General features: G+C 27.3%; 7 protein-coding genes and 1 long non-coding RNA gene across 10 annotated transcripts; 3 read left to right on the forward strand and 5 right to left on the reverse strand.

Annotated features, from left to right (window-relative positions):
• Positions 1-80: 80 nt before the first annotated feature.
• Positions 81-2,864, reverse strand: LOC123259800 (hexosaminidase D). The gene is made up of 8 exons (XM_044720512.1): positions 2,729-2,864; positions 2,577-2,631; positions 2,279-2,494; positions 1,867-2,215; positions 1,734-1,808; positions 799-1,270; positions 640-726; positions 81-552 (listed from the first exon to the last, which is right to left on the reverse strand). The coding sequence occupies exons 1-8, from the start codon at positions 2,755-2,757 to the stop codon at positions 378-380; spliced, it is 1,458 nt and encodes a 485-aa protein (XP_044576447.1). The 5' UTR covers positions 2,758-2,864; the 3' UTR covers positions 81-377.
• A 286-nt stretch (positions 2,865-3,150) lies between these two features.
• Positions 3,151-3,617, forward strand: LOC123258624. Its single transcript, XR_006508104.1, has 2 exons — positions 3,151-3,371; positions 3,441-3,617. It is a non-coding gene; the product is annotated as an uncharacterized LOC123258624 (long non-coding RNA).
• Positions 3,618-3,695: 78 nt separating this feature from the next.
• On the reverse strand, positions 3,696-5,109 carry LOC123258621 (zinc finger HIT domain-containing protein 2). Its single transcript, XM_044718756.1, has 2 exons — positions 4,969-5,109; positions 3,696-4,886 (listed from the first exon to the last, which is right to left on the reverse strand). The coding sequence occupies exon 2, from the start codon at positions 4,856-4,858 to the stop codon at positions 3,728-3,730; it is 1,131 nt and encodes a 376-aa protein (XP_044574691.1). The 5' UTR covers positions 4,859-4,886; positions 4,969-5,109; the 3' UTR covers positions 3,696-3,727.
• Positions 5,110-5,237: 128 nt separating this feature from the next.
• Positions 5,238-7,442, forward strand: LOC123258622 (GPN-loop GTPase 2). The gene is made up of 7 exons (XM_044718758.1): positions 5,238-5,429; positions 5,729-5,836; positions 6,107-6,395; positions 6,454-6,659; positions 6,725-6,839; positions 6,921-7,116; positions 7,175-7,442. Exons 3-7 carry the CDS (start codon positions 6,275-6,277, stop codon positions 7,413-7,415), a joined length of 879 nt encoding a protein of 292 aa, XP_044574693.1. The 5' UTR covers positions 5,238-5,429; positions 5,729-5,836; positions 6,107-6,274; the 3' UTR covers positions 7,416-7,442.
• On the reverse strand, positions 7,436-10,788 carry LOC123258620 (trafficking protein particle complex subunit 13). Its single transcript, XM_044718755.1, has 10 exons — positions 10,586-10,788; positions 10,343-10,511; positions 10,180-10,264; positions 9,841-9,968; positions 9,281-9,404; positions 9,121-9,217; positions 8,829-9,055; positions 8,103-8,203; positions 7,883-8,030; positions 7,436-7,807 (listed from the first exon to the last, which is right to left on the reverse strand). The coding sequence occupies exons 1-10, from the start codon at positions 10,626-10,628 to the stop codon at positions 7,715-7,717; spliced, it is 1,215 nt and encodes a 404-aa protein (XP_044574690.1). The 5' UTR covers positions 10,629-10,788; the 3' UTR covers positions 7,436-7,714.
• Positions 10,789-10,918: 130 nt separating this feature from the next.
• Positions 10,919-12,988, forward strand: LOC123258623 (60S ribosomal protein L13a). Its single transcript, XM_044718759.1, has 6 exons — positions 10,919-11,048; positions 11,455-11,585; positions 11,778-11,887; positions 12,086-12,231; positions 12,661-12,783; positions 12,868-12,988. The coding sequence occupies exons 1-6, from the start codon at positions 11,028-11,030 to the stop codon at positions 12,949-12,951; spliced, it is 615 nt and encodes a 204-aa protein (XP_044574694.1). The 5' UTR covers positions 10,919-11,027; the 3' UTR covers positions 12,952-12,988.
• A 68-nt stretch (positions 12,989-13,056) lies between these two features.
• LOC123258618 lies at positions 13,057-16,296 on the reverse strand. 3 transcript variants are annotated; one of them, XM_044718754.1, is made up of 5 exons: positions 16,044-16,296; positions 14,391-15,402; positions 14,047-14,207; positions 13,501-13,803; positions 13,057-13,427 (listed from the first exon to the last, which is right to left on the reverse strand). In XM_044718754.1, exons 2-5 carry the CDS (start codon positions 15,400-15,402, stop codon positions 13,164-13,166), a joined length of 1,740 nt encoding a protein of 579 aa, XP_044574689.1. In that variant the 5' UTR covers positions 16,044-16,296; the 3' UTR covers positions 13,057-13,163. The 3 variants fall into 3 exon arrangements, with proteins under 3 accessions (XP_044574689.1, XP_044574687.1, XP_044574688.1); XM_044718752.1 differs by having other exon boundaries at positions 14,047-14,312; XM_044718753.1 differs by having other exon boundaries at positions 14,047-14,312; positions 16,240-16,294.
• Positions 16,297-17,086: 790 nt separating this feature from the next.
• Positions 17,087-24,686, reverse strand: LOC123258840 (katanin-interacting protein-like). The gene is made up of 14 exons (XM_044719078.1): positions 24,082-24,686; positions 23,127-23,620; positions 22,875-23,032; positions 20,784-20,978; positions 19,977-20,114; positions 19,777-19,911; positions 19,521-19,650; positions 19,130-19,398; positions 18,840-19,053; positions 18,610-18,768; positions 18,150-18,289; positions 17,555-17,656; positions 17,373-17,485; positions 17,087-17,287 (listed from the first exon to the last, which is right to left on the reverse strand). Exons 1-14 carry the CDS (start codon positions 24,159-24,161, stop codon positions 17,179-17,181), a joined length of 2,436 nt encoding a protein of 811 aa, XP_044575013.1. The 5' UTR covers positions 24,162-24,686; the 3' UTR covers positions 17,087-17,178.
• Positions 24,687-25,052: the final 366 nt, after the last annotated feature.

Consider the following 25,052-nt stretch of genomic DNA (forward strand, 5'->3'; position numbering starts at 1 on the left):
TAGATTTGATTATTTCTTAATCTAAATAAATGTAATTCATTAGCATGCATCTCAATCAATGTAATTTATTTATAAAACTATATTTATATATTTATGTCTTTTTTTTTATTTTAACTACAAAATAAATAATTTTTTTAAGAGAAAAATATTGTTATTTACAATAATTGTAAATGTTTATTAGGTTAATCTTAGGTAATAAGCTGAATTGGAACGCTTCGTGAGATCATCGATCATTATTATCTCTGTACTGCTTAATCAACAACTCAGTCTTTCATTAAGTAAAAATAAGCCGCAATCAATAGCTAGCTAATTTTAAACTTGATTCTAAGGAATTAAAAAAAAATTTTACCTCTATTAAGAACTTGGATAAAAAAAAATTATCTGCGACTATTTATTTTAATCTGGTTCTCGACTGTAAGTTTTAATTCTAATAATTTATTTCTTATCGGTTGTAAGTGCGTACCAATCCACTCGTCAATCATAGGTGGAAAAAAAATTGTTTCCATTTGAACTTTCAGGTACGACTCCAATGACGAATGTTCAAGCAGCATACTAATAAATAAATAAATAAATAAATAATTAATAAATGATTTGATGAGATGAGTTAATTAAAATTGTATAAAAAAAACTGATAGTTACTCTGTGAATGCAGGAACCAAACTTTCAAGCTGCATCGGGTTTGTGTAATTATTAGCTACCTGCCAAGGATTCATCCACGTTGTTATTCTGAAATTAAAGTTTTCGATTAACTAAATTAATTAATTAAATACATCATCGTCATATTATAGTGCTACTTACTGTTCACTGTTAACAGTATTATCGAATTTTACTTTAAAATTTAAAAACCATTCGATACCGCCGGTCAGCTGCCATCCAGGATACGATAGATTACTAGGAATTGGAGCAGGTCTGATTTGTGGATTAATGTGCAGCGGATGATCAATATATCCGAGACTTTTGGCAACTTGCATATGCGTTTGTTCCGAATATCCATGCAACCACACTCTCAAGCACAGCGCCAGCGAGGGTATCGCTGCGGGTAATAATTCACACATTGTCGCGTAGTGATCATACCGCGACCATCCAGTAAAAGCTGTACCTCGAAATTCATTAACTTTGTTTACATGAGTCCCCAATTCCTCCAGCCACCGCTCGTGGTTACTTATGTGGTGACTTATCACTGGGATTTGTCGGGTTGATCCAGTTGCGCCTTTGAAAGCCGTTGCTGCCCATATATTTGGAAATACTGCACTGAATTTATTCCATAATTCTGAAAAATGAATTATTAAATTTATTTTACATTTTTATGCCACAACACTAACAATAATAACGATAATTATAATATTAATTAATACAATATTAATAATAATAATATTAATTATAATATTTCTTTAAGATTAAGTTTAATTTTAATTAATGTAACTTGATGTAATAATTAAATCAAAAATAAACTTAAAAAAAAATTTTCCGTATTATAAATACACAGAAAAAAAAATTTACTTGAATCAAGTAAATAATTTTGAAGAATTTCATCTTCTTGATTTGAATAGAAAAATTCTTAAACTAAGAAATTTTTCTTGGTTTAAGTAAATTTTACTTGATTAAAGAATTTTCCGTCTTGGTTCAAGATAATGAAACTTTTCGAAATTATTTTCTTGGTTCAAGAATTTTTCTCTTGAGTCAATTTAGTTTTTTTTTTAGTGTACACATTAAAAAAAATAATATAAAATTACCTTGAGTCAAAGAAAATGTTTCACGTGAATTGTAATGCCATATCATTGGTTCAACATACTTTCCAACATAGTGTTCTAAAAATAAATAAAAAATAATAAAAATGTATAATTAAAAAAAATAAATAAAAAATACCATTCAATGCTTCTAAATCAATAGATCTCATCATATCATCCCAGACAATAATTTTGAGGCACGGGTACATTTCCTTAATATACTGAGCAGTTGCCAGTACATGTTCCAGGTAAAGAGAAAATTTTCCATGCTTGCTCAAGCTGGCTCGTTTGGAGCAGACGTCACATAGACCCAGATGCCAAACTTCGTCGGCTCCAATATGCAGGTACTGGATGTCAGGATGAAAGGAAACTATTTGACGGACTAGAGACTTTACCAGAGGCAGCGTTCCAGGATTTGACGGACATATTGAGCTGGGAAAATTTTCCACTTCTCTCAATGATCTCCATTCGTCGTGTTTTAAAACAAACTGCAAGGTAATGGTAATAATTATTTATTATAATTATATTTACCATATAATTGTATTCAGTACCTCTAAATGTCCAAATGTTTGGATTAAAGGTATGACAGCTAACCCACAATCACCAGCAATCTGCAAAATATGTTGGGCTTCTTGGACAGTATATCCACTACCCAAGCTAGTGGGCCCGTTACTTCCAATTCTTGACAGTTCGCGGTTATATGGAAATGTATCTTCCCATTCCACTAACAGTCCAGTCGCGCCCCATGTTCTCAATAGTGGAAACAACTACAATAATAATTGTATAAAATTTGTAATTAAAAAAAATTTTATCGAGATCTTGGAGCAATATTTGCAAAATTGTTTTTACCTTTTCGAAATAAGATACTCGTGGTGGTGCTCCTTTAAGATCCAGATGAACTAGCCTAAATTGATAAAAAATTTTATTACAGCATATGACTCATCACAGTTATTAAGCTAAAACACATTTTACTACTTGTGTTTATATGTTTATTTGTTTACCTGTGTGATCCAAATGTCAAGTCATCCATTTTTGTTTCATTTTCATGTCAAGAAATATCAAATGATAATATTTAGGTATTTAATCTGTCGGAATCGACCAGATCGACGGTGCCCGAGATAAATAATATTACTCTAGATTATAGATGGCGACGCACGGACTTTAAAAAACTTATGAATTATAACTACAATACTAAAGTTAGCCGACGTTTTTAATTTCTTAATTTTTTATCCATTAATTAAATTAGAACAAAAACATATTTTTTTTAAATTGCACTTAAAGTTTTTAAAGTTTTTTACAAATGAAATTTTTTTTTTCAATTTTTTTGTAATAATTTTTTTAATAAAAAAAATTCTAAAAATTTTTAGATGTCGGCTAACTTAATTTTCATATTATAACTACACACTTTCAATACAAAATTGATTTTGATGGACGTGAACTTACCAGAGCTTACCATGATAAGTTAATTATTATTAAGGCATTCCATTAAATACATGTTTGTATGTTTTTATAATTTAATTAGGAAATTGAAAAGATGTCAAGTATCAATGAACTCGAATCATTTTTATTAAAACACGGTGAGAGTATTGTCGATATGGTAGACGATGAAATTGATAGAATTGAATTATTGAATTGAAACTCAAGGTAATTTTTATTTAAATTATAAATAATTGATTATTAAAAAATTTTTATTATAATATTTATTTGTTACAGTAAAATCGTCCAGAAATACGGCACTGTGATTTTGAAATTCTATAACAGTTAAAAAATTAAAAAAGATAAAAATAATAAATAGCTTTAAGAGCTAATAGTATTGCTTGTGTGATTGAATTTGAAAGAGATTCATTAGAATTTTATAATTTTGTCTGCTTTATACAACTTGATGGTTTACAAAAAAATTCTCATGGCTATAATAAAATTCTATATTTAATAAATAATTGAATTAATTTTATTTATAAATATACATAGGGCTGATCACAAATAAAAATAAAAATTACAAATTAATCAAAGTTTAATTTACTCATACGTGCTCCAAATTTATCAACCCAAGCTAAGTAATATTGAATTTTTTTTAAATAAAGTTGTAAATGTTTTTTTGTTAATTTACAACATTTAAAATAATTAATTTGAAATTTTTTAGGCAGAGTTGATTTATTTGATTTTGACGCATTAGTGCTGTCAATATTTAATTTGTCAATTAAAACATATAGATCTGATAAAACAGCTTTTAAATAATATGTTTTATCGTTAATCGGTCCTTGAATAATTTTATTTACACAAGTAATAACTAAATTTTCACCATTTTCAGGCAGTATGTCACATTCAACAGATTTTTCAATTACCGCCTGTGCTGCTAGTTTGTCATCATTGAATACTTTATCACCACCTATAATATCGTTTAGTTGTAAAAAAATTTCCGTTGATTCTCTGAAAGATTCTTGATACTCGCCATTGTAATGAAGAACCATTATAACGTAAGCAACAACAATATTAACGAGATTGTGAGATAATAATGGAGATGCTTTATCTATTCCATTAATGGGGTGAATTTCTATCAAATCTGGACACTCTTTTTTAATAAAATCAAGTGAATCATCAACCTCTGTAACAAGTTTCGTATCAACTCGTGACCACCAAGGCACCCACTGTGGTAATAATTTATCGGTTTCTTTGTTATAAATCGTAGCTTCAAATTCCTGGCGTTCAGTGTCAGTCAATGCGGCCCAAAGATCATCTGGGTTGTTCATGTCAATGTTTTTAATTCGGTCAGCTAGATCTGGTATTTCATCATCGTCATCTGAATCAACCACATCGAAAGATTCATCCAAATTTAGAGAATTATCCTCATCCTCTTCGTCATCGTAGTCATCAGTGAATTTTTCATTATTCAATGATTCTTGATGACGTTTTAAAATGTTTATCATTTTTGCAGTATCATCCGGGTTGTTTATTTTAGATTTAAGTTCAGCTTTAACACATTCTTGATAAAATTCTTCAGAACATTCGACATGGATTTTTGATTTGTAACATTCTGATGAGCAATAACGTTTTGTACACCTTGGGCAAGTGTACTTACCTTGTGCAGAGTTACATAGTTGACATAAATTCTGATCAGGTTCTGATAAGTCCATTTTTATTTAATACTCCAATTCAGTAGCTCTGAAATTAAAAAATTTTTTTTATTAATTTTTATAATTAATAATAAGTTAAAATAAAAATTAATTAAAATCGTTGTAATTACGTTTAATGATTTAAAGTCCACGAAAAAACCAACACACGTGACAAAATTACAATAGGCATTTAAGAATTAAACTGAATGTTTGAGGTTATCTTGCAAAAGTCGATAATAATTAAAAAAAATTCGCGCCTCTTTTACTCTTTTAGCTGTTAGAGGCGCTAAAACAAGTTCCGTGTCTTGGGTCATTAACGCATGCGCAGTGGATAAGCAGTGGTAAAAGAGGGTAGTATATAATCCCGAACAAAAACGTACCCGAGGTTGCCCGAAGTTCATTCTCTTGCCGGCACTTGACGGGACGATTACCTGTGCTTTTTCACATCATATAAACAAATTGAATTGTTGGTTAATAATAAAATTCGTATGTGTATCTTGTTTTCATAGAAATGATAAAAAAAAATGTCTAATAATGACTGTGGAATTTCAATAAATGGTAATCATACAGATATCGCCGTAAAAGTCTACAAGTAAGTATACATACAAGTATACAAGTATACATATTTTATGTGAAAATAAAATTATCCAACATCTGACAATTTTTTAAAATTTTTTTTAACAAAAAAATTATAATAAAAAATTTGACACGTAGAAAATTTGAAAAATTCTAATAGCAATTTTAAAAAAATATTTTTTTTTTTATTTATAATTTTTATTGATGGAAAAAATAAAAAATTGTTAAATGTCGGCTAATTTTAATATCATTATTATTTTTTTTTTAATTGATTATATATCACATGTATACTAAACTAAATAATTTTTGTTACAGAAACCGTTTGTTTATTATTGTCACACAATTCCAGAAATTTGGGTCTATGGTCACAGTGACACGTGAATCTTCTCTCGATCAGTTCAACAGTGATACATACTCTACTCAGTAATTATATTTATATTTTATTTTATTTACTTATTAATAGAATTTATTAAGACACTGCAATGAACTGACATGGGAAATTTTTTAATAATTTTATATTAATAAAATTATTGTGAAAAAAAAATTCCACATGTAAAAATTAAAAACAATTATTAGTGAAAATTTAAAAAATCACTTTTTTATTATCATTGATTTTTTATAAAAATAAAAAAAATTAACAGTTGTCAATTTACTTTAATATTACAATTTATTACTTAAGTAATCATTTTTCAGCGTAATATTTGGTAAAGATACTGAAGAAATACATGCAGCAGTTCGTTATATAGCAGAAGCTATTAATATTGACAGACCATTGTTGCTATCAATTGCCTTAAAGGATTACGAATTAAGTACACTTAAAGTAATTGTTTCAACAATCAACAAACTAAAAGCTTGGTAATAATGTCTTTAATATTTGGCCAATTGGTCATTGGACCGCCGGGTAGTGGAAAAACTACTTACTGCAATGCAATGTGTAATTTTTTGGAAAAAATCGGGAGAAAAGTTGCTGTTATAAATATTGGTATGTTGATAATCATTTTTCCTGTCAATTGATACCTAACCATTGAATTATCTCGTAGATCCAGCGAATGATAATATGGAGTACAAAACAACGATAGATATTTCTGATTTGATAAAGCTAGATGATGTTATGACTAAATTTGAACTTGGACCAAATGGAGGGTTGATGTATTGTATGGAATTCTTGGAAGCTAATGTCGATTGGTTGATTAAAAGGATTCTAAATTTGAAGGACCATTATCTTATTTTTGATTGTCCTGGTCAAGTAAGAATTTACAATTTATTAAAAAGTTTTATTATGTATGTATTAAAATGATTTTTTTTCGATAGATTGAACTGTATACTCACCATACATCCGTAGCAGCAATAGTAAAAAAATTAAATCAAAATTTGGTCCGTCTGTGTAGTGTTTATTTAATAGATTCTCATCATTGCACCGATCCTGGTAAATTTTTTTTTTCTATGAGTATAAATTTTACTCAAAAACAATTGATTTCTTTTTTTTAAATAATAATTTAATTTTCAGGTAAATATTTATCTTCGTTAGTTGTCTGTACGAGTACAATGTTACAACTAGCATTACCACACGTCAATATAATGACTAAATTGGACCAATTGAAAAAATACGAAGACCGATTAGCATTTAATATTGATTTTTATACTGAAGTATTGGACTTGAATTATTTACTGGAAAAACTTGATGAGGATCCATCAACAGCTAGGTAATAATTTGAATTCACTAGATCAATTATAAAATAAAGTTTCTTATTTTAATTATAGATATAAAAAATTAAATGCAGCGTTGATATCACTAGTTGAAGGCTACAGTCTTGTGAGTTTTCTACCATTGGATGTATCAAATCAAGCTCTTCTTTTGCGAGTTAAAAATGCAATTGACAAGGCTAATGGTTACATTTTTGGTGGTAATGAACCTCAAGATGTACAGACTTTACTTGCTTGCGCTGTCGGTGCAGTTAATGATAATGAAAACATGTCAACACTCGAAGCTTATTTTTCATAATAAAATAAATATTTAACTAATTTTCAATTCCTCACTGTAAAATTTATTTAAAACTCTAATTCCAATACGTTTCATTAAAAAGCTAATAAAAATATTTAACTACAACAAAAATATTAGCTTTGGTAGTTAAAATTATATTTCTTTTTTTAGATTCTTAAATCTGATGCTTACTCCAGACGTCTGCGACGTAATATAAATCATAATTCATTAAAAGTTTGAATTAATTAGTTTAGCTGTATTCTAAGCTAGCTTAGACAATATAAAAAATATATTTTTATGTATCTACTATACAGATTTTTTTAATCCACTTGTGAGACAAATATTTGTGCAAGGTGTTCATAATCGTAAACTCTCTTCAAGAAAGTATCCATTAGTTTTAATCCCGAAACAGTCTGAAAATTTTAATAGGTAAGTAAAATTCAAATTAAATATTAATTGAGTCAAATAATTAATTAATAATTACATACAATTAAACCACTTTCCAAAGGTATTAAACGTAGAGGAACATCAATAAAAGCACCTGACTTTAAACTGCCTATCGTAATATCAGAAATCCCACACCAAGCCAGCGAACTATTTGATTCTAAACTCAATAATAAATCCATGTTTCGTTCTCTGTAATCAAGAAAATATATCCTTAGTAATTAATAAAATTTATGGCTAATGGTATTTTTGAAATTTACTTACGATGTATTTACGATATGGCATTTAAAATCTATCACATTTTCTAATAAAACTGTCATAGGGATTTCTTTGGTCGTAACTTTCAAATCTCCGTGATCAGAAGCCTTGAATAAAAAATTAGATATTATCATCATGATAATCTATATAATTAAGAGAATAAGAAAAATTTTGTTTCCAGGATAGTCATATGATAAAATCGATTTTTTTTTTTGAAATTTAATGTCATTGCAAAGATCTTGACTTGAATTTGTGCCTTTTCAAGGTTTCATATTCTCACCGATAGTAAATTTATTATGATAAGTATTTAGGCTGCATTCGAAAATGATCTATCTCTAAATACACAAATAAGAAATGACCTTGTATCTTGTGAACTATTGACATTTTTAATGATATAAGCTCATCCCGATATTACACTCATCGAGACCTTTCATTTGAGTACCCACATCAATTTTTCATATATTTATATACATGAATATATGAAAAATATATCAAAATGCATGTGGGTACTCAAATGAAAGCTCTTGATGAGTGTAACATCGGGATGAGCTTATATCTTTAAAAACATCAATATTTAAGAAAGTACAGTGCAATTTAACAAGTCATTATTTAATAAAGCAAAATTTTAATTTTTTATATTTCACAAGTCACGGCAGTCACATAGTGACTGCAAGGTTGCTAGTAATAAGTTGAAATCTTACTGTTAAATATTTAACAATTTAAAAAATTTACCAATCTTGTAAGCTGACTAGTTTGCAATCGTCCTCTTTCGCCCATATTGCTTCTCCAAATTATATCAAGTTTACCGATATTAGTAGCGTTGTGTATTAATTTTGGATCTTTCATCAAACTTGGCTGAGGTTTTAGATAATAGAGATATTGCCGACAGCAATTCGGATCTAATATATTTACTTTACCATAAACTGAATCTCCATTCTCATTTGTATTGAGAGACGACACTGAAATATTTTAAAGTAAAGTAATAAATAAAGTCTATTTAAAAATAAATTATTAAATTTTAAACCTGTAAACAAATGAGATGACTCCAAAGATACTTTTTCTAGACATATTGGGCCTGCAGTTAAATTTTGAATTTGTGCTTCTACGTAAACTTCATCACACTTAAAAAAAAATTTTTATTAAATCATCTATAATTACAGTAGTTTTGATTACAATAAATTTACCTCGGTATTAAAAAATTTAGTTTTTACGTCAAGAGGTTTGACGACTTGAAATTTAAAAAATTTTCTAAATGATTGAGGTGCTGATCCTACGACTGTTGAAACATAACTTACTTCGCATACTAATCTGAAAGAGAAATAATAACTGAATTATTATTTTGATATTTAGCTAATAGACTAATTAAGATAATAATATTAACATTATTAGTTAATATCTTAAATATCTTGTTGTATTGTTGATATAAAAATTAGATATTAAAGATAATATAATAATGTTACATTAACAATATTAGTTAATATTCTTTATCTTTAATAGCTAATTTAGAAAATTTGATATAATACTAAAGTTAGCCGACATTTAAAATTTTTTAATTATTTTTTATTTATTAAATAAAAACTAAAAAATATTTTTAAAAAATTGCACTGATAGTTTTTCAAGTTTTTTACAAGTGAAATTTTTTATTTTCTTCTTTTTGTAATAATTTTTCAATAAAAAAATTTCTGAAAGTTTCTAGATGTCGGTTAACTTAATTTTCATAAATTTGATTAACTTTTATACTTACATATGTGTTCCTATTTCTTTAACTTCGTGGTGAATTACTTCATCGATAGTATTATCTGGCGCTAGTTCTTCAATATTTACATTTTTATTGGATAATTGAATAGTTTGTGTGCTTGTTTGCAAATCCGCCTATACAAAAATAATACCATACAATTAGACATAATTTTTTTTAATTTTATAGCAATGAAATTATCACGAAAAAAATGTAATAAAAAAATGCCACATGTGAAAATTAATAAAAATTATTAGTGGAAATTTTTTAAAGCATTTTTATTATTATTGTAATTGATTTGTAATAAGAATTTAAAAAATTAACAGTTGTCAATATCATAAAAATTACCTTAACATTAATATGTTTAACAAGTTGATTACTACCATTATGTACACACAGATAACAAGAAAATATTTCTCCAAGATAAATATTGCTGAAAAAAATTAATTATCCATCGATCATTTTTCCAATAAGACATAATGAATAGTACATCTATAAAATTGATCAATACCCAAAACTTTGAGGTAATACCATGAATTGTCCGACAGCAAGACTTTCCATGCCTTGCAATGCAGTACAATCATTTTTTAATTCATTATTCAATGTATTTCCAGGTAAATCTGTTGAATCACATGTTACAATCACTGGTGTTGCCATTGTTGGTCTCGTCAACCTCATCACTAAAAATAATATCAAAAGTTTATTTTATTAATTAATTAATTAATAATAAATATTGTCATTAACATTAAAATACCTTTTAGTGCTAAAAGATGCTCATTTTTCGGTTTTGTATCCATGTTGATTTATTTATTTATTTAAACTCAAAACAATTAAAAACTAAAATAAATAACTTATGATATAAAATTTACACCAAATAAAATATAAATAATTTTTATTCATTAAATTAACAATCTAATAGTTGACTGCTATTTTACTCCATGATAGATAGATTTTTTACTCATTGGTTTTTTATTATTTTGTTGATTATTTTGACAGCAGTTCAATGTCAGTGTCAGTTAGCGACCTCTTACATGAAAAAACACAAATACTTTTAAGACACAAATGTCGGTGGGAAAATAAACTAAAAACTACTAAAGTAGTTGAACTTCTACAGGAATTATAGTCATGTTCATGTTACCGGAAATTTAGGGGCATCTCTCTTTTTACGCGTTACTCTCGTTCGTGCGGGTAACATCATGAGCGCATTTTCGGGAAAGGTTTGTTAGTAATTATTTATCAAAATTTTAATAAAAATTTTATTAGAAAAAAAAACCTCCGTATTTTTATCAGTATTGTTGATAATAAATTTTATACGCTAATTCCAACAATTGTTTACCATTTGGATTAATTGATTTTTTAACCTCAAATTTCTTTCGACACATGGCGTTTATTCATGTCATGCACGTGTAACAAAATTTATTTTATAATTTACTCTATTCTTTTCAGTAACTTGAATTCTTTAAGTAGAAAATTTTTATATTATTATTATTTTCAACAATACTCATTTTGTTGTAAATATTTATTTTCTTCACTGATTTTTAATGCCGATATTTAGAACAATTTTTATTAAATTTAATACTAAATCAATTCTTTTTATTAACTTATCGATTTATTTAATTTCAGCCTCTATTAATCGATGGCAGGAACCATCTGTCCGGCCGCTTGGCACCAGTGGTCGCCAAGGCGATTCTTCAGGGTACCCGAGTCATTGTTGTACGCTGTGAATCCCTTAACATCTCGGGCAACTTCTTCAAGTAATTATTTTTTATATTTTACATTTCAAAATAAATTTAAGAACAACTTAATTTTTAAATGATTATAAAATATTCCTTACCTTTATTATTTGAAGCTAATGAAACATATATTGAAATGATTCGCATAATTAATAATTAACATTGTAATTTTTTTAAAACAATGAAAACTAATAATTGTTTATTCATTCACAGAAACAAATTGAAGTACATGTCCTTTTTACGTAAAAGATGTAACGTAAACCCAGCACGTGGTCCATTCCATCACCGTGCTCCATCTAAGATCTTCTTCAAAACAGTAAGAGGTAACATCACTTATATTTACAACATTATCATTGAAAAAACAATTATTTATTTTTCTGACATGATGTTAAAAATTCCTTACCTATATTATCTGATTGCCATGATCAAAATTACGTCTGACTTAAAATTTGACAATTTTATTTTTCAGTTTATAACAAGAATAAATGATTTTAATTATTGCTTTTGTTTCTTCTCATTAGGAATGATCCCCCACAAAACACAAAGGGGAAAGGATGCTTTACGCAGACTTAAGGCCTACGAAGGATGCCCACCACCTTACGATCGCAGAAAATGCATGGTCGTTCCTGGAGCTATGAGGATTATCTGCCTTAAAGCCGGAAGAAAAGTAATTTTTTATTTTTTATTTTGAACACTGATAAAAAAATTAACTTGACTCAAGAGCCAAAATCTTGAACCAAGAATACCATTTTGAAGTAAATAATTTTCTTGAGTCAAAAGAATAAATTCTTGAGTTAAGAAATTATTCTTGGTCTAAGAAAATTTTTCTTGTTTCAAGAATTTATTTTTTTGACTCGAGAAAATAATTTTTTTTCAAAATGGTATTCTTGGTTTAAGATTTTGGCTCTTGAGTCGAGTTAATTTTTTTATCAGTGAATAAAAAGATTTTTACTATGATGGTCAATTGGTAATTTGCGACTGAAAACATTTTGTTGGTGTCGACAATTTTTTCTGAGTATTGAATTAAATTCAAGTATACGATTAATAGTAATAATTATTAAAGTAGTTTACTAATTAGAAATAATTTGTATTACAGTACTGTCATGTTGGACGTTTGGCTCATGAGGTAGGATGGAAGTACCAGGATGTTGTTAAGACTCTTGAGAACAAGAGGAAGGTCAAGGCAGTTCTTGGTATCCGCAAAAGAGACAAACTCAAAGTAAATTTGAATACTCTATTAATATTTTAAAAAATTCATTTTTTTAACCAACTAATTACTGATAAATTTTTTTTTTTGTTACAGAAACTTACGAAGCAAGCCGCAGAAAAGGTTGAGAAGTCAACTGCTCCATACACGAAAATTATTAACGAGCTTGGTTATAATTAAGCGTGTAATTTCAATAAATCTTAAATTTATCATCAAATGACATTTTTTAATAATTGAGTCTAATAAACCATAAACTTGATAAAAAATTATATTATTTATTTTACTTTGTATAAAATTCTTAGCGTATTTAAATACTTAACTTATGTTACTGTTAATAAACTAAAAGAAACTTGGTATTAGAATAAATTATCGGATGCTTAAGCATTTTTAAATTATAAGGAATGGTCGTCGACGAGTTTCAATGCGTCCGTGAGCGCCTGCTTGCAGTCTTCAATCTCTTGACACGGATAACTAACGATACCTCCGAAAAAGTTCAGGAATCCTTTGAATTTGTTGATGCAATCTAAAAAGTAGCTGTCAGGTTTTTCACGGCGATCGACGTTTAAATTTTCATTATAAAATTTTGAAATATGCTGACAAGCATCTAGAGCAATGACTGCTAAAAATTCTTTGGCTGTATTTGGTAGCGGTTGTTCCTGTGAATAACCAATAATTTATCAATTAACTAACTAATCAACATTCACTATTTTTGGTTTGTTAATTACATACCATAAATGATGGTAATTTTGAATTAGGTCCCCAATTTTTAAGACAAGGAATACAATGGCACTCAAAGTTATGTCGCTCCAAATAAGCTGCTCTTGACCATTTGTCCATCATTTGAAATCTAGATCCATAGTTCATAAAAATTTGCTCGCCTTTTTTAATATATCTTGTTGAAATCAAAGCATTCATGTCACCAGAAGTCATTTTGTGAAAGTTTGGATCGCAGCTGTGGTTCAAGAATCCATACAAAGGTATCAAAACATAAGAACGAATAGGCGCATGGTATTCTGATTTTCTGACTCTCAACTGCAATAAAATATTTTATTAAATTAATAAATTAAAGTAATAACTAATAAGTCATAAGGTAAAAGACCCAGTTATTGACACTGGCCCCAAAATGTTCCCAAAAAATCAATTATTGTAAAATTTATAAATCAAAAATTATATTTATTAATTTATTAGAGTTGATTTATTTTTTTTAATTAAAATGAAATTGCAAGTGTCAATAACTGGGTCTTTACTGATAAATAAATAAAACAAAGAAAATACTTCAACAGCATGATGAGAAATTTCTTTGTGCCTAAAAATCAGCTTCAGCATGAAATTAACCCATTGATTATTTTTAGGCTTCTGTAGATTGACTATTTTTTTTCCAAACATTTTAGTAGACTTTATTAAATAATACAATAATTCAACTGATCTAGCTACATCTGCAATTGCTTCTTTATGATTTAATTTATCTCTGTTAATAATGCAAACAGTTTCATAACGAGTGTCATCAAAAACATTTTTGTGGAAATTACTGTTTATTTTGTCTGAAATAAAACAAAAAAATAATCTAGTGTATTATTATCATAAATAATAATTAACAAAAATCTCAATTAAAAATATACCTGTCATAGAATCTAGCATGTCAACTTTTTCTTTAAGTTTTTCCAACGAACCAGCTTCCTTGAAAGCCTTAATAGTCATCTTGATGCTTAAAATATCTGTTGGATCAACATTTTCAATTTTTATAGCAGTCAAAAAATGGCATTCAATGTCGTGATATTCATTCCAAGCCTTATCACGACATTCTTCACTGCAAAATACAACGTTAATACACAAGTTACAGGGAATGCTCGCCCAGGTACGTTGTAAGCAATACCAGCAGAATTTGGCCATCTTATCGACTTTAACCGCAGACACGTAAGCCCTGGCTACTATCAATGTTTCCCCTGCTTTAATGTCCCTAGTTGCAATAACATGCCGCCCGAATTCTTTATTATAATTCAAAGCGATCCCTCCTGAAGCTCGAGGTATCAGTGGATTATCATTAGGCACTGGAGGAAGAAACTTATGCGAGTCCCACTTCTTATACGGTTCACTGAACGAATCTTTCTGTTGAAGTTTCTTCAGTGCTTTGTCAATCTTCTTTTCACTGCAGACGTCGACTTTGTCCATCAAACGACGTGCTTCCGCGATAGCTTCTTGAACTTCTGGGTGCATCTTTGGGTCTAGTGATAGCAAGTTCTTGGCACGACGCAGGTACAACGCGCCTTTCAGGTCGTCAGGGTAACCGATGGCCATCGCACGGTCGATGTCTTTCAACGAGTCTTCGAACAGTCGTGCGTTGCATAAAGCAGCTGAGCGGCTCGCGAATCCGCGGGCTAGCTCTGGTGAATCTATCGGCGCGTTCATTATTGCTTCGGTGTAAATTGTTATCAAATACATTGATCGCATTAATTTGAATGAGTCATTGGCGGATTTTATCAACTTCAACGCTCTCGACGCATCCTTCCTTTTGTTTTTTATCACCGGTGGTCCCTTTGATAGAAAATGTTCTATCATGAGTTCAATTTTATCTTCCTCGCTGATGATTGGTAAGCTTTTATCTTTCTCAAAAATTTCATTTATTCGATTCATCTAGAAAAAAAATATTAGCTCAAGTATAAAACTGTTTTGGAAAATTATAAAAATAAATTATTTATTAGAAAAAGTTATTAAAAAAAATTTTTAGGAAAATTTTACGCGGAGAAAATTTGAAATATAAGTACAATTTTTGTTAAAATATTTCTTTAGCTTTAATTTAATTAAAGAAAAAAATCAAAAGAATTTTAAGTGTTTGGTGAATTCAGTATCTTAAAAAAATGAAATGAATTTAGCAGACATTTGATAATTTTCATGATTTTTCTTATTGAAAAAGTTATTAAAAAAAATTTTTTTAGAAAAATTTGACATATACAAGATCTGAAAAACCAAATGCAATTTTTTTTTGTTTCAATTTAATTAAAAAAAAAAAAAAAAAAATTATTGAGTTTGCTAATTTGACTATCATACTAAGTTGCCTATCTTCTAAATATTACAAATATATTTTGTATTCTACCAAGAAATGAAACAATTGTGAAACGTTAATCATTTTCTTTGTAAATTTTTTACAAAAAGTTACATAAAAGTTTATAATAATTTTGAAATAATATTATATAAAAATTATTTTCACTTAAATAAATTAGGAAACAAAACAGACTAATTTTGGTAACAAATATTTCAGTTATTCATTGTTTTACCTTGTGACCTTCAAAATGAGAAAAAATAACCAAACAATTAAAATGTTATCTCAATTATGTCAACTGTAATTACTGGATTGATTATTAAAAACTGTTGTATCAATTATTTCAGAACTGTTAGTGAGTTTAATAAGTAAAAACGTCTCAATCAATAAGTTAATTGATCGTTATTAGTCAAGATAAAAGAACAACGCACATGTTGAACGTATTGTTTTCGGTGGATGCTGACATTGACCTATGCGTATTAATTCTAATCCAGTATTTTTGGAGGGAAAATACATTTATAGTCAATTGAATCGATAATGTAGGGATTTTATTTAATGATACTGAAGTTAGCTGACAGCTGTCAATTTTTATAACATATCAATAAAATCAATTACAGTAAAAAAAGAATCCTTTAAAAAATTTCCACTAATAATTTTTTTTTTAATTTTCACATGTAGAATTTTTATGACATTAAAGTTAGCACTCACAACAATTTTTTAATTGTATGTAACAAAAAAATTTGTTCTAAAAAATCATTTTTAAAAAATTCCATTTTTTATTTTTTAAAATTTTTACATGCCAATTTTTTTTTTTTTATAATTTTTTTTTGCCATAATTTATTTGTTATAGAATTTTAAAAATGATTAAATATATGCTGAATTAATTTTCATAAAATTTTTAAGAAAATTAATTTAGCAGATATTTGATAATTTTAATAATTTTTTTAACAAATAAATTATGGCAAAAAAAAAGTAGAAAAAAAATTGACATTTCGAAATTAAAAAAATAAAAAATGAAATTTTTTAAAAATTTTTTGGAAAAAATTTATTTGTTGAAAAAAATAAAAAATTTTTAAGTGACTAATAACTTTAATTTCATAAAATTTTTTTCATAATAATTTAATTATTATAAAAATTAAAAAAAATTTTCTAACGTCTGTCTACTTCAGTGTCATTTTTATTTACACTGTAAAAACATATAAAGTGTGATGGTGAAAGAAAAAAAATAAAAAAACAATTTCATATTTTAGTGATTGTTTTTAATAAATAATAAGTAACTAATAAATGAATATCGAATACTGATTGCAATAACAAAAATATTTTGATTTATGTATAAAAAATGTTTTTAGAATTTATTGTACAGAATTGCGTTAATTTTTTGGCAGCAATGAGGTATAAGGTCTCAGCAATTGGTCTGGTTGTGAATCTTCGTCCTGATTAACTTTTTCTAAATTCAATAAATTTATTTCTTGATCCGATCTATTGCAAAAATAATAATTTATTACTTTGCAATAAAATAAATATAATACTTTTTTTTTTTTTTATTTTAATAAAAAATACTTACGTTGATTTTGCCAGTTGTATGTCTCGATAATTATTGCTGCTAAAGTATACAGTACCGTTTGCATCATTCTCTGCTAACATGCCATTGTATACCAATAAATCATCAACGAAAATCTGTACAAAAATCAATATTTATTAAATTTTTAGTGAAATAAAAGAAAAATTGAATATCGCTGTATTCACCCCAAATTCTTTGACTCTTCTTTCTAAAGTTTTAGAATAATTCCATATTCTAATCATTGACACAGTCATTGGATCGTTAAATATTATATAAATACGATTTATCTGGAATATTTAATTAATTTAGGAAATAGATAATTTAATGATAATTGTTTATGATAAATTATTATGTAGGGCCAGGATTTTTGCTTTAATTTCATAATAATAATTAATAATTAATGGTGTTAAATTCGTAAAATATTGATCGTATAAAAAAATTTTTTGAATAAAAGTTGTTAAAAATTTAATTTTATAAAAAAAATGTCTCCTGTAATTTGTTCTTAGGATCAATAAGAAAGCTGTAAATTCAAAATTAAAATTTTCATAGCAAAAATTTGAATCATTAATTATGAATCTTAATTTTGAGATTACAGTGAAAATATTGATCGTATAAAAAAATCATATGAGACGTTTTAGAAAATTAAATTTTCTACAACTTTTGTTCTAAAACTTTTTTTATAAGACCAATATTGTCGCCTTGATATTAAATATTTAAGCCATTTATTTTAAAATTAAGGCACAAATCTTGGCCCTAATAATAAATAATAATTGAATTTACTTGTCCCGGTAGAATTGGAGCTAGCCATGAATGATTTCCATCTTTACAGTCATTTATATTATCTATTAATTTATCAGGTGTCCTGATATCGTTTTCGATACCCTCGATAACATTAACACTTTCTGGGTACGCTGTGATGTCTGCAAAAAAATTAAGGATTAGTTATCAAAAAATTTTGGGTAATTATGATTATTGAATGTTATAAAATTTTGTATTGCAATTAAATAATTGAAATAAAATACTATGATACTGAAGTTAAAAACCATCCAACAATTTTTTAAGATTTTTATAATAATTAAATTATAATGAAAAAAATTTAGCAAAAAATTTCACGTGTAGAAATTTAAAAAAAATTATAAGTGAGAATTAAAAAAAATTTTTTTGTTATAATAATTGATTGGCTATAAAAATTCCAAGAATTGTCGGATGTCTGCTAATTTAAATATTATAAAATACTTACTTTTTTTATTTAAATGAATTTTTTGTTTATCAGCATCAAATAATTCAATACCATTCAAACCAACATAATAAGCATCACCCCAAGTTGAAAATATAACAATTTGGTAAACAAAGCCTTGGGGTACTGGCGGTGATTCATAATCACTATTTTCTAAGACATCTAAAAAGTGTAATAATAAATTAAAAATTACTTTTAAATTAACTCAAAATAAAACTCTTTTGAGAACTTACCTCTTGATAGTTTAATTATATTAAATTTATCTTCAACTATTCTTTCAGCAGACGCACTATAATTTTTACCAACAGCTACCTTGGGTCGGTTCACAAAACTTATTTCCTGGGAAAAATTATAATGACACGAGCCAGGTGCTCGTCTTAGCAAAAAGCCTTCGAAATCATCATCGAATAATTTCTTCCCATCTAATTCTACAAGCATTTGTTTGACCTGGCAAAATATATTTTTCAATTACAAATCAATGAACATTGTATTTTTAAATTATTGACTAAAATTATTAATTTACTCCGCAGTATGATGACTCAAGTGAATAATTATAATTCCATATATTTAAACCTGTGATAAATAATTCAGTATTGAATATTATGGTAATGGTGACTAATGAATCTGGATCATTATTTATTATCCACATGTGATCGGAATCAGTAGTTAAATTAATTCCATCTACAAGATGAAAAATTTCTTCATTGCTATCTTTAATGTTGCAATTTAATGATAACTGCGACGCTGGAATTATTGCACCCTGATCATTTATTATTTCTATTCCGTTTAAACCTATTAAACAAAAATGATTTTAGTTATTATTATTTATAATATTTCAGAAGAAGATTTTTTAAAATTATGATTAATATTAACATGATAATTAAAAAAAAAAAAAAAATTCCATTGACGCTTACCAATCATATCATTAAAATTCCAATTAGATAACAAAAATAATTTAATTTGTTTGCATGCAATAGATATATCTTTATCACTACTTCCAGTTAAATTAAGTTGCTCATCCGATTGACTAATGTGTAGTTCGTTCTGTAAATTACACATTCTACTAATAAAACCTATTCTAATTTATATGTAATTATATACAATGAAATGACATGATTATTAGAACAAACATTAATTTCATTAAATTAATCACTGTTAATAATTACGTACAATTTTGTCAGTTGATCCGGTGATCGGTCTATTTATTTCAATTTCTTCAGGAGAGTTATCTTCACCATTATCGAAATTTATATCATTATCCGAAATCAGCTCTAGTATTTCTTCGTCAGTTGTAAATAAAATAGTCTAAAAAATAATTTACCAATAATTAAACCCGTATTTGAATTAAAATGATTAAGAAAAGTAATTACATCTCCAAATGAATTAATATCTCCCGTAATATCACCAGATGATCGCGCGATTTCACCGTCAAAAATAATAACATCATCTAATTTAATAACAACATGTTTGGCACCTTGATAAGAATGTATCCTTGACTTATTGTAATTCTGAAATTAAATTTTTAATTAATTAACAACATACTTGATTTTTTAACTTTAAAAATTTATAAATCTACATAGACCAGGGCTGAAGCCTTTAAAAATGGTAAAAAATGAAAAAAAATTACAGTAGGATGAAACCCATTAGAAAAGGAGGGGAATATGATAAAAATGAAAGGAAAAATAAATTACGGTCAATCCGAGTTCGGGAAGTGGGAGAGGGTGAGTTTTTAAGGGTAAAAAATGGTTTTTCTTGATTTCCGGCAAAACTATACGTCCTATGGAAAAAAGTTAAATGGCAAAGTTGTAGGTAATAAAAAAATCTACAACTTTTATATTCACAATTTTTTCACATAACTTCAAAATTTAGTTGAAAAATTGAAATAACCAAGTTTTTGGTTTTTTATTTTTATCTTTTTCAAAAAAATTTTTTTTTTCTACGAAATTTGGTGAAAACTTACCTTATTATATCCCAAATACACTGTAATTTATTTGATTTTTCGTAGAAACCATTTTTTACCCTTAAAAACTCACCCTCTCCCACTTCCCGAACTCGGATCGACCGTAATTTATTTTTCCTTTCATTTTTATCATATTCCCCTCTATTTCTAATGGGTTTCATCCTACTGTAATTTTTTTTGGTTTCAAAAATTATCGACCCTGGTCTGAAATACTTACCCATATTCTTATTAAAGCAATTTTGGTACTTTCAGAAAATGCAATATGTATGCAATGATGATTTCCTGTAGTAAATGGTATTAACCACATGTCTAAGTCATTTTTAGTTCGATATACTCCGTTAATTAAATTATTTATTGTATTGCTTTTTTCATCTTCGTTCTCTGTACAACTCCCATCACAGTCATTCCAAATCTGTAAACGAAATATTAGCGATTAAAAAAAAAAAACCAAGATAAAATATTTTGGCAGAGAAAAAAGAGAGTGACCAAGAAAAATTAAAAAAAAAAAAATTAGGAAAACGGTTGACCCTGAGGGCCATCCCTGCAACTTCCCGCTACTTTCGTAATTAAGCGCTCAAAATTGCACTTATTACGTTTTTGAGATCTTCGAGCTCAAAAATATAATTTTCGTGTAGTCTGGTAGAAGTTTAATAAAACATTATTTTTTGAATTTTCAAACCGCAATAACTGTTGAATGAATGTACTGATTTTCATGCGGTTGGCGCCATTCGACGCAGTTTTTCAAATTCTATGATATATTTTCAAACACAAATTGATCAGACCGGAAATTTCGGTGTAATTCGAAAAAAACACTTTTTTTCGATTTCTTTCGTCAACGATAACTCACGAACGAATCAACCGATTTTGACCAGCTTGGTGGCGATCGACGTGGTTTTTTGATGTTAAGAGCTGATTAGTTTTTGGAATTGATCGGTCAAGCCGTTTGAAAGTTATTAAAAAAAAACCACATTTAAAAAAATTTTTTTTCGCAGTTTTTTTAAGATTTCTCAAAATCTATAGATCCGAATCGGTCCAACTTGTATTTAAAATCTAAGTTTAAGACACGATAATTTTTCTAGTTTTCTTAGAAATAAATAAGGTCTAGAAAACTATTTAAAAAAAATTTTATTTGTAATTTTTTAGAGCTTCTAAAGATAGAATTTTTTAAGTAAATTTTTAACTTCCCGCTAAGAAAATTGAAAATTTTCAAAAATCGGGAAGTTATTGTTTTTACCCCGTTTCTCGAAAATTGAGTTTTCATCAGATCTCGACGTTTTGAGGCCCTAGAAAGCTTCCCTTACTATTCCCGCGATGGTGTCTGTATGTCTGTGTGTATGTATGTATGTATGTATGTATGTATGTATGTATGTATGTATGTATGTATGTATGTATGGATGTATGTATGTATGTAAACCTCTCATAACTTTTGAACGGCTTGACCGATTTGATCGCGGTTGGTGCCATTCGAAAGGATTCGACTAAACTTAGATTTTGAATACAAGTTGGACCGATTCGGACGGATAGATTTTGAGAAATCTTAAAAAATCTGCGAAAAAAAATTTTTTCAAATGTGGTTTTTTTTTAATAACTTTCAAACGGCTTGACCGATCAATTCCAAAAACTAATCAGCTCTTATCATCAAAAAACCACGTCGATTGCCACCAAGCCGGTCAAAATCGGTTGATTCGTTCGTGAGTTATCGTTGACGAAAGAAATCGAAAAGAAGTGTTTTTTTCGAATTACACCGAAACTTCTGGTCTAATCGAGTTGTGATTGAAAATATATCATAGAATTTGAAAAACTGCGTCGAATGCCGCCGACCGCGTGAAAATTGGTTCATTCATTCAAAAGTTATTGCGGTTTGAAAATTCAAAAAATAGTGTTTTATTAAACGTCTGTCAGACTTTTGAGCTTGGAGAGCTCAAAACTAAATGAAAATTATATTTTTGAGCTTGAAAGGGTCAAAAACGTAATAAGTGCAATTTTGAGCGCTTAATTACAAAAGTAGCGGGAAGTTGCAGGGATGGCCTTCAGGGTCAACCGTTTTCCTAATTTTTTTTGCTATAATTTATTTGTTGAAAAATTTTTTTTAATTATCAGATATCTCTCAATTTCAGTATCATAAAATTATGACACTGAAATTAGCAGACACGCTATTTTTTTTTCTTTTTTTTTTTTAAATAATCAAGACCTACAAAATTTTCAAAAATTATCAGAAGTCTTTAAATTTCAGTATCATAAAATTATAAATTTCATATTTTAAAATTTCCCAACAAAAGTAAATATTAACACTAATAATTAAAATTACTTTAGTTATTATCGGAGTTTGACCAGTTGATGAAAATATTTCAATTCCATTAAGCCCGACGTAATTCTTATCACCCCATGTGCTGAGGATATCTATAGTCAATGACTCTCCAGAAGGTAATTCTGGTATTATAAAATCATGTACGTTTTTATCAGAACCTGAAAGATAAATAAATGTCGAAAAATTTCATTAATTTTCAATATTCATCGGCTAAGTGCTCAAGATAAAGTCAATAAAAATTTGATCACTAACCTTTAAAAGAATAATTAGTGTCTCGGTTGAATAAATTATTTATTTTTCTGGTATTTAGCCCAGAAGTCTCTCCAAGGTCAAATGTTTCCAATTCGCCAAGATTCAGGTTTTTCAGCTGACTCGACAGCAATGAATCAATCGACGACTTCCGTTCGTCGGCGAAGAAATTTATTGTATCGTAAGGATTCGCTGGTAAATTTAAATCCAAATGGGTGTTATCCCTATCTTTTAATTCACGTAGCGAAATATTTGATACCAACGAAGGCTTGTTAAATTTGCTTCGAGTTTCAAGTAACGACGCCGACACACAATTGATTTCTTTGCGGTTGTCTGTTTTTTTAGGATAATCACTTTTTTCATAGGTCTGGGCTCGTCGACCACTACGTCGCTTCTCAGGTTTATTAATTTTATCAGCTGGCTTGGGTGATTCTTCACTTAAATTCAATTGCGTCGGCAATGAAATAAAATTATCTCGACTTAATTTTCTTACATTTCTAAAAAAAAAAAAAATTGTAAGTTGTAAAATAATAATAATCAATTTATTAAAATGTATAAAAAATATTCTGACAATAAATTTAGCAGATATTTGATAATTTTTTTGACAAATGAATTATGGCAAAAAAAATGAAAAAAAAAATTGAGATGTATAAATTTTAATAAATAAAAAATTATTTTTCAGAAGAAATTTTTTTATTAAATAAAATTAAAAAAGGTCAAGTAACTGCTAACATTTATATCATTAAAAAACTATGACATTAAACTTAGCTCTCATTTTACAATTTTTTTATTTTTTTTTAACAAACAAATTTGTTCCAAAAAATTATTTATAAAAAATTGCATTTTTTATTTTTTTAAATTTTTACATGTCAATTTAAAAAAAATTTTTTTTGCCATAATTTTTTTGTTACAAAAATTATTAAATATCTTCTAAATTAATTTTGATTAAAAAACTTACTCAGTCATTTCTAATAACCAGGGTGGCATTTTATCATCACGAAAAGTTTCAGGTGATGAATTTTTTTTCAAACTATCCATTGTATTTATAATTTTCCGTTGACGTAAACTTTTAATTTTTTTACCCTACATAATATTATCAATGTCACAACGTAAAGAGTAACTTCATTTTACCTTTGACATTAAAAATATTACAAAAAATAATAAGGGTAATCAACAAAAAAAAATAGTTAATAATATTTAATTATAACTTATAAATATACTTTTTTTTCTTTTTCATGACACTTGCGCGCCTGATTTATATTTTCACGTTGCAGTGTTTTATACAAACAAAGAGTGACATTTTTATAGCTATAACGTGATCTTGGTTCTGTTGACTTACTGGTAACCATGGTAACACTTTCAGTGTCAATGTTCTTTTCAACGTTATTAATTTAGAGTATGACTTATACCTAACTAATTAAATTAGTTTCTGAAAAACAATTATCACTAATTCTAAAAGCTAAAGTTAGTCTAACAATAATGATAACAATGAAAAATCAATAAATATGACGGATGATTAAATTTATGACAAGCGTTTCTATAGAAATAATTTTTGTCAAATTAATAATTGATAAGACGTATAAATTTTTTTATCAATTAACATTTACATTTGGCAATTACAATTTTTATATATGTACGCATATACAAATTTTTTTTTAATTATATATAAATAATATTCTCCACTCTTTTTATCTATCATATGGTTCACATTGTTTTTCTAATATTTAATATTAATAAAAGTATATATTGATATATAAGTATGTATATATGTTATCATAATATTATATACTTTGTTGTATACATACATAGATAATTTTGATTGCACTTTGGCACTATTTACAAGTTTCATCTACTTAATTAATGAGATTTGTTTGTTAGTTATTAATCATAATTATTAAAATATTCACAAAGTTATTAATGAAACAAAAA

Source organism: Cotesia glomerata, linkage group LG2, assembly GCF_020080835.1.
Source record: "Cotesia glomerata isolate CgM1 linkage group LG2, MPM_Cglom_v2.3, whole genome shotgun sequence".
In the NCBI taxonomy this organism is placed as follows: Eukaryota; Metazoa; Arthropoda; class Insecta; order Hymenoptera; family Braconidae; genus Cotesia; species Cotesia glomerata.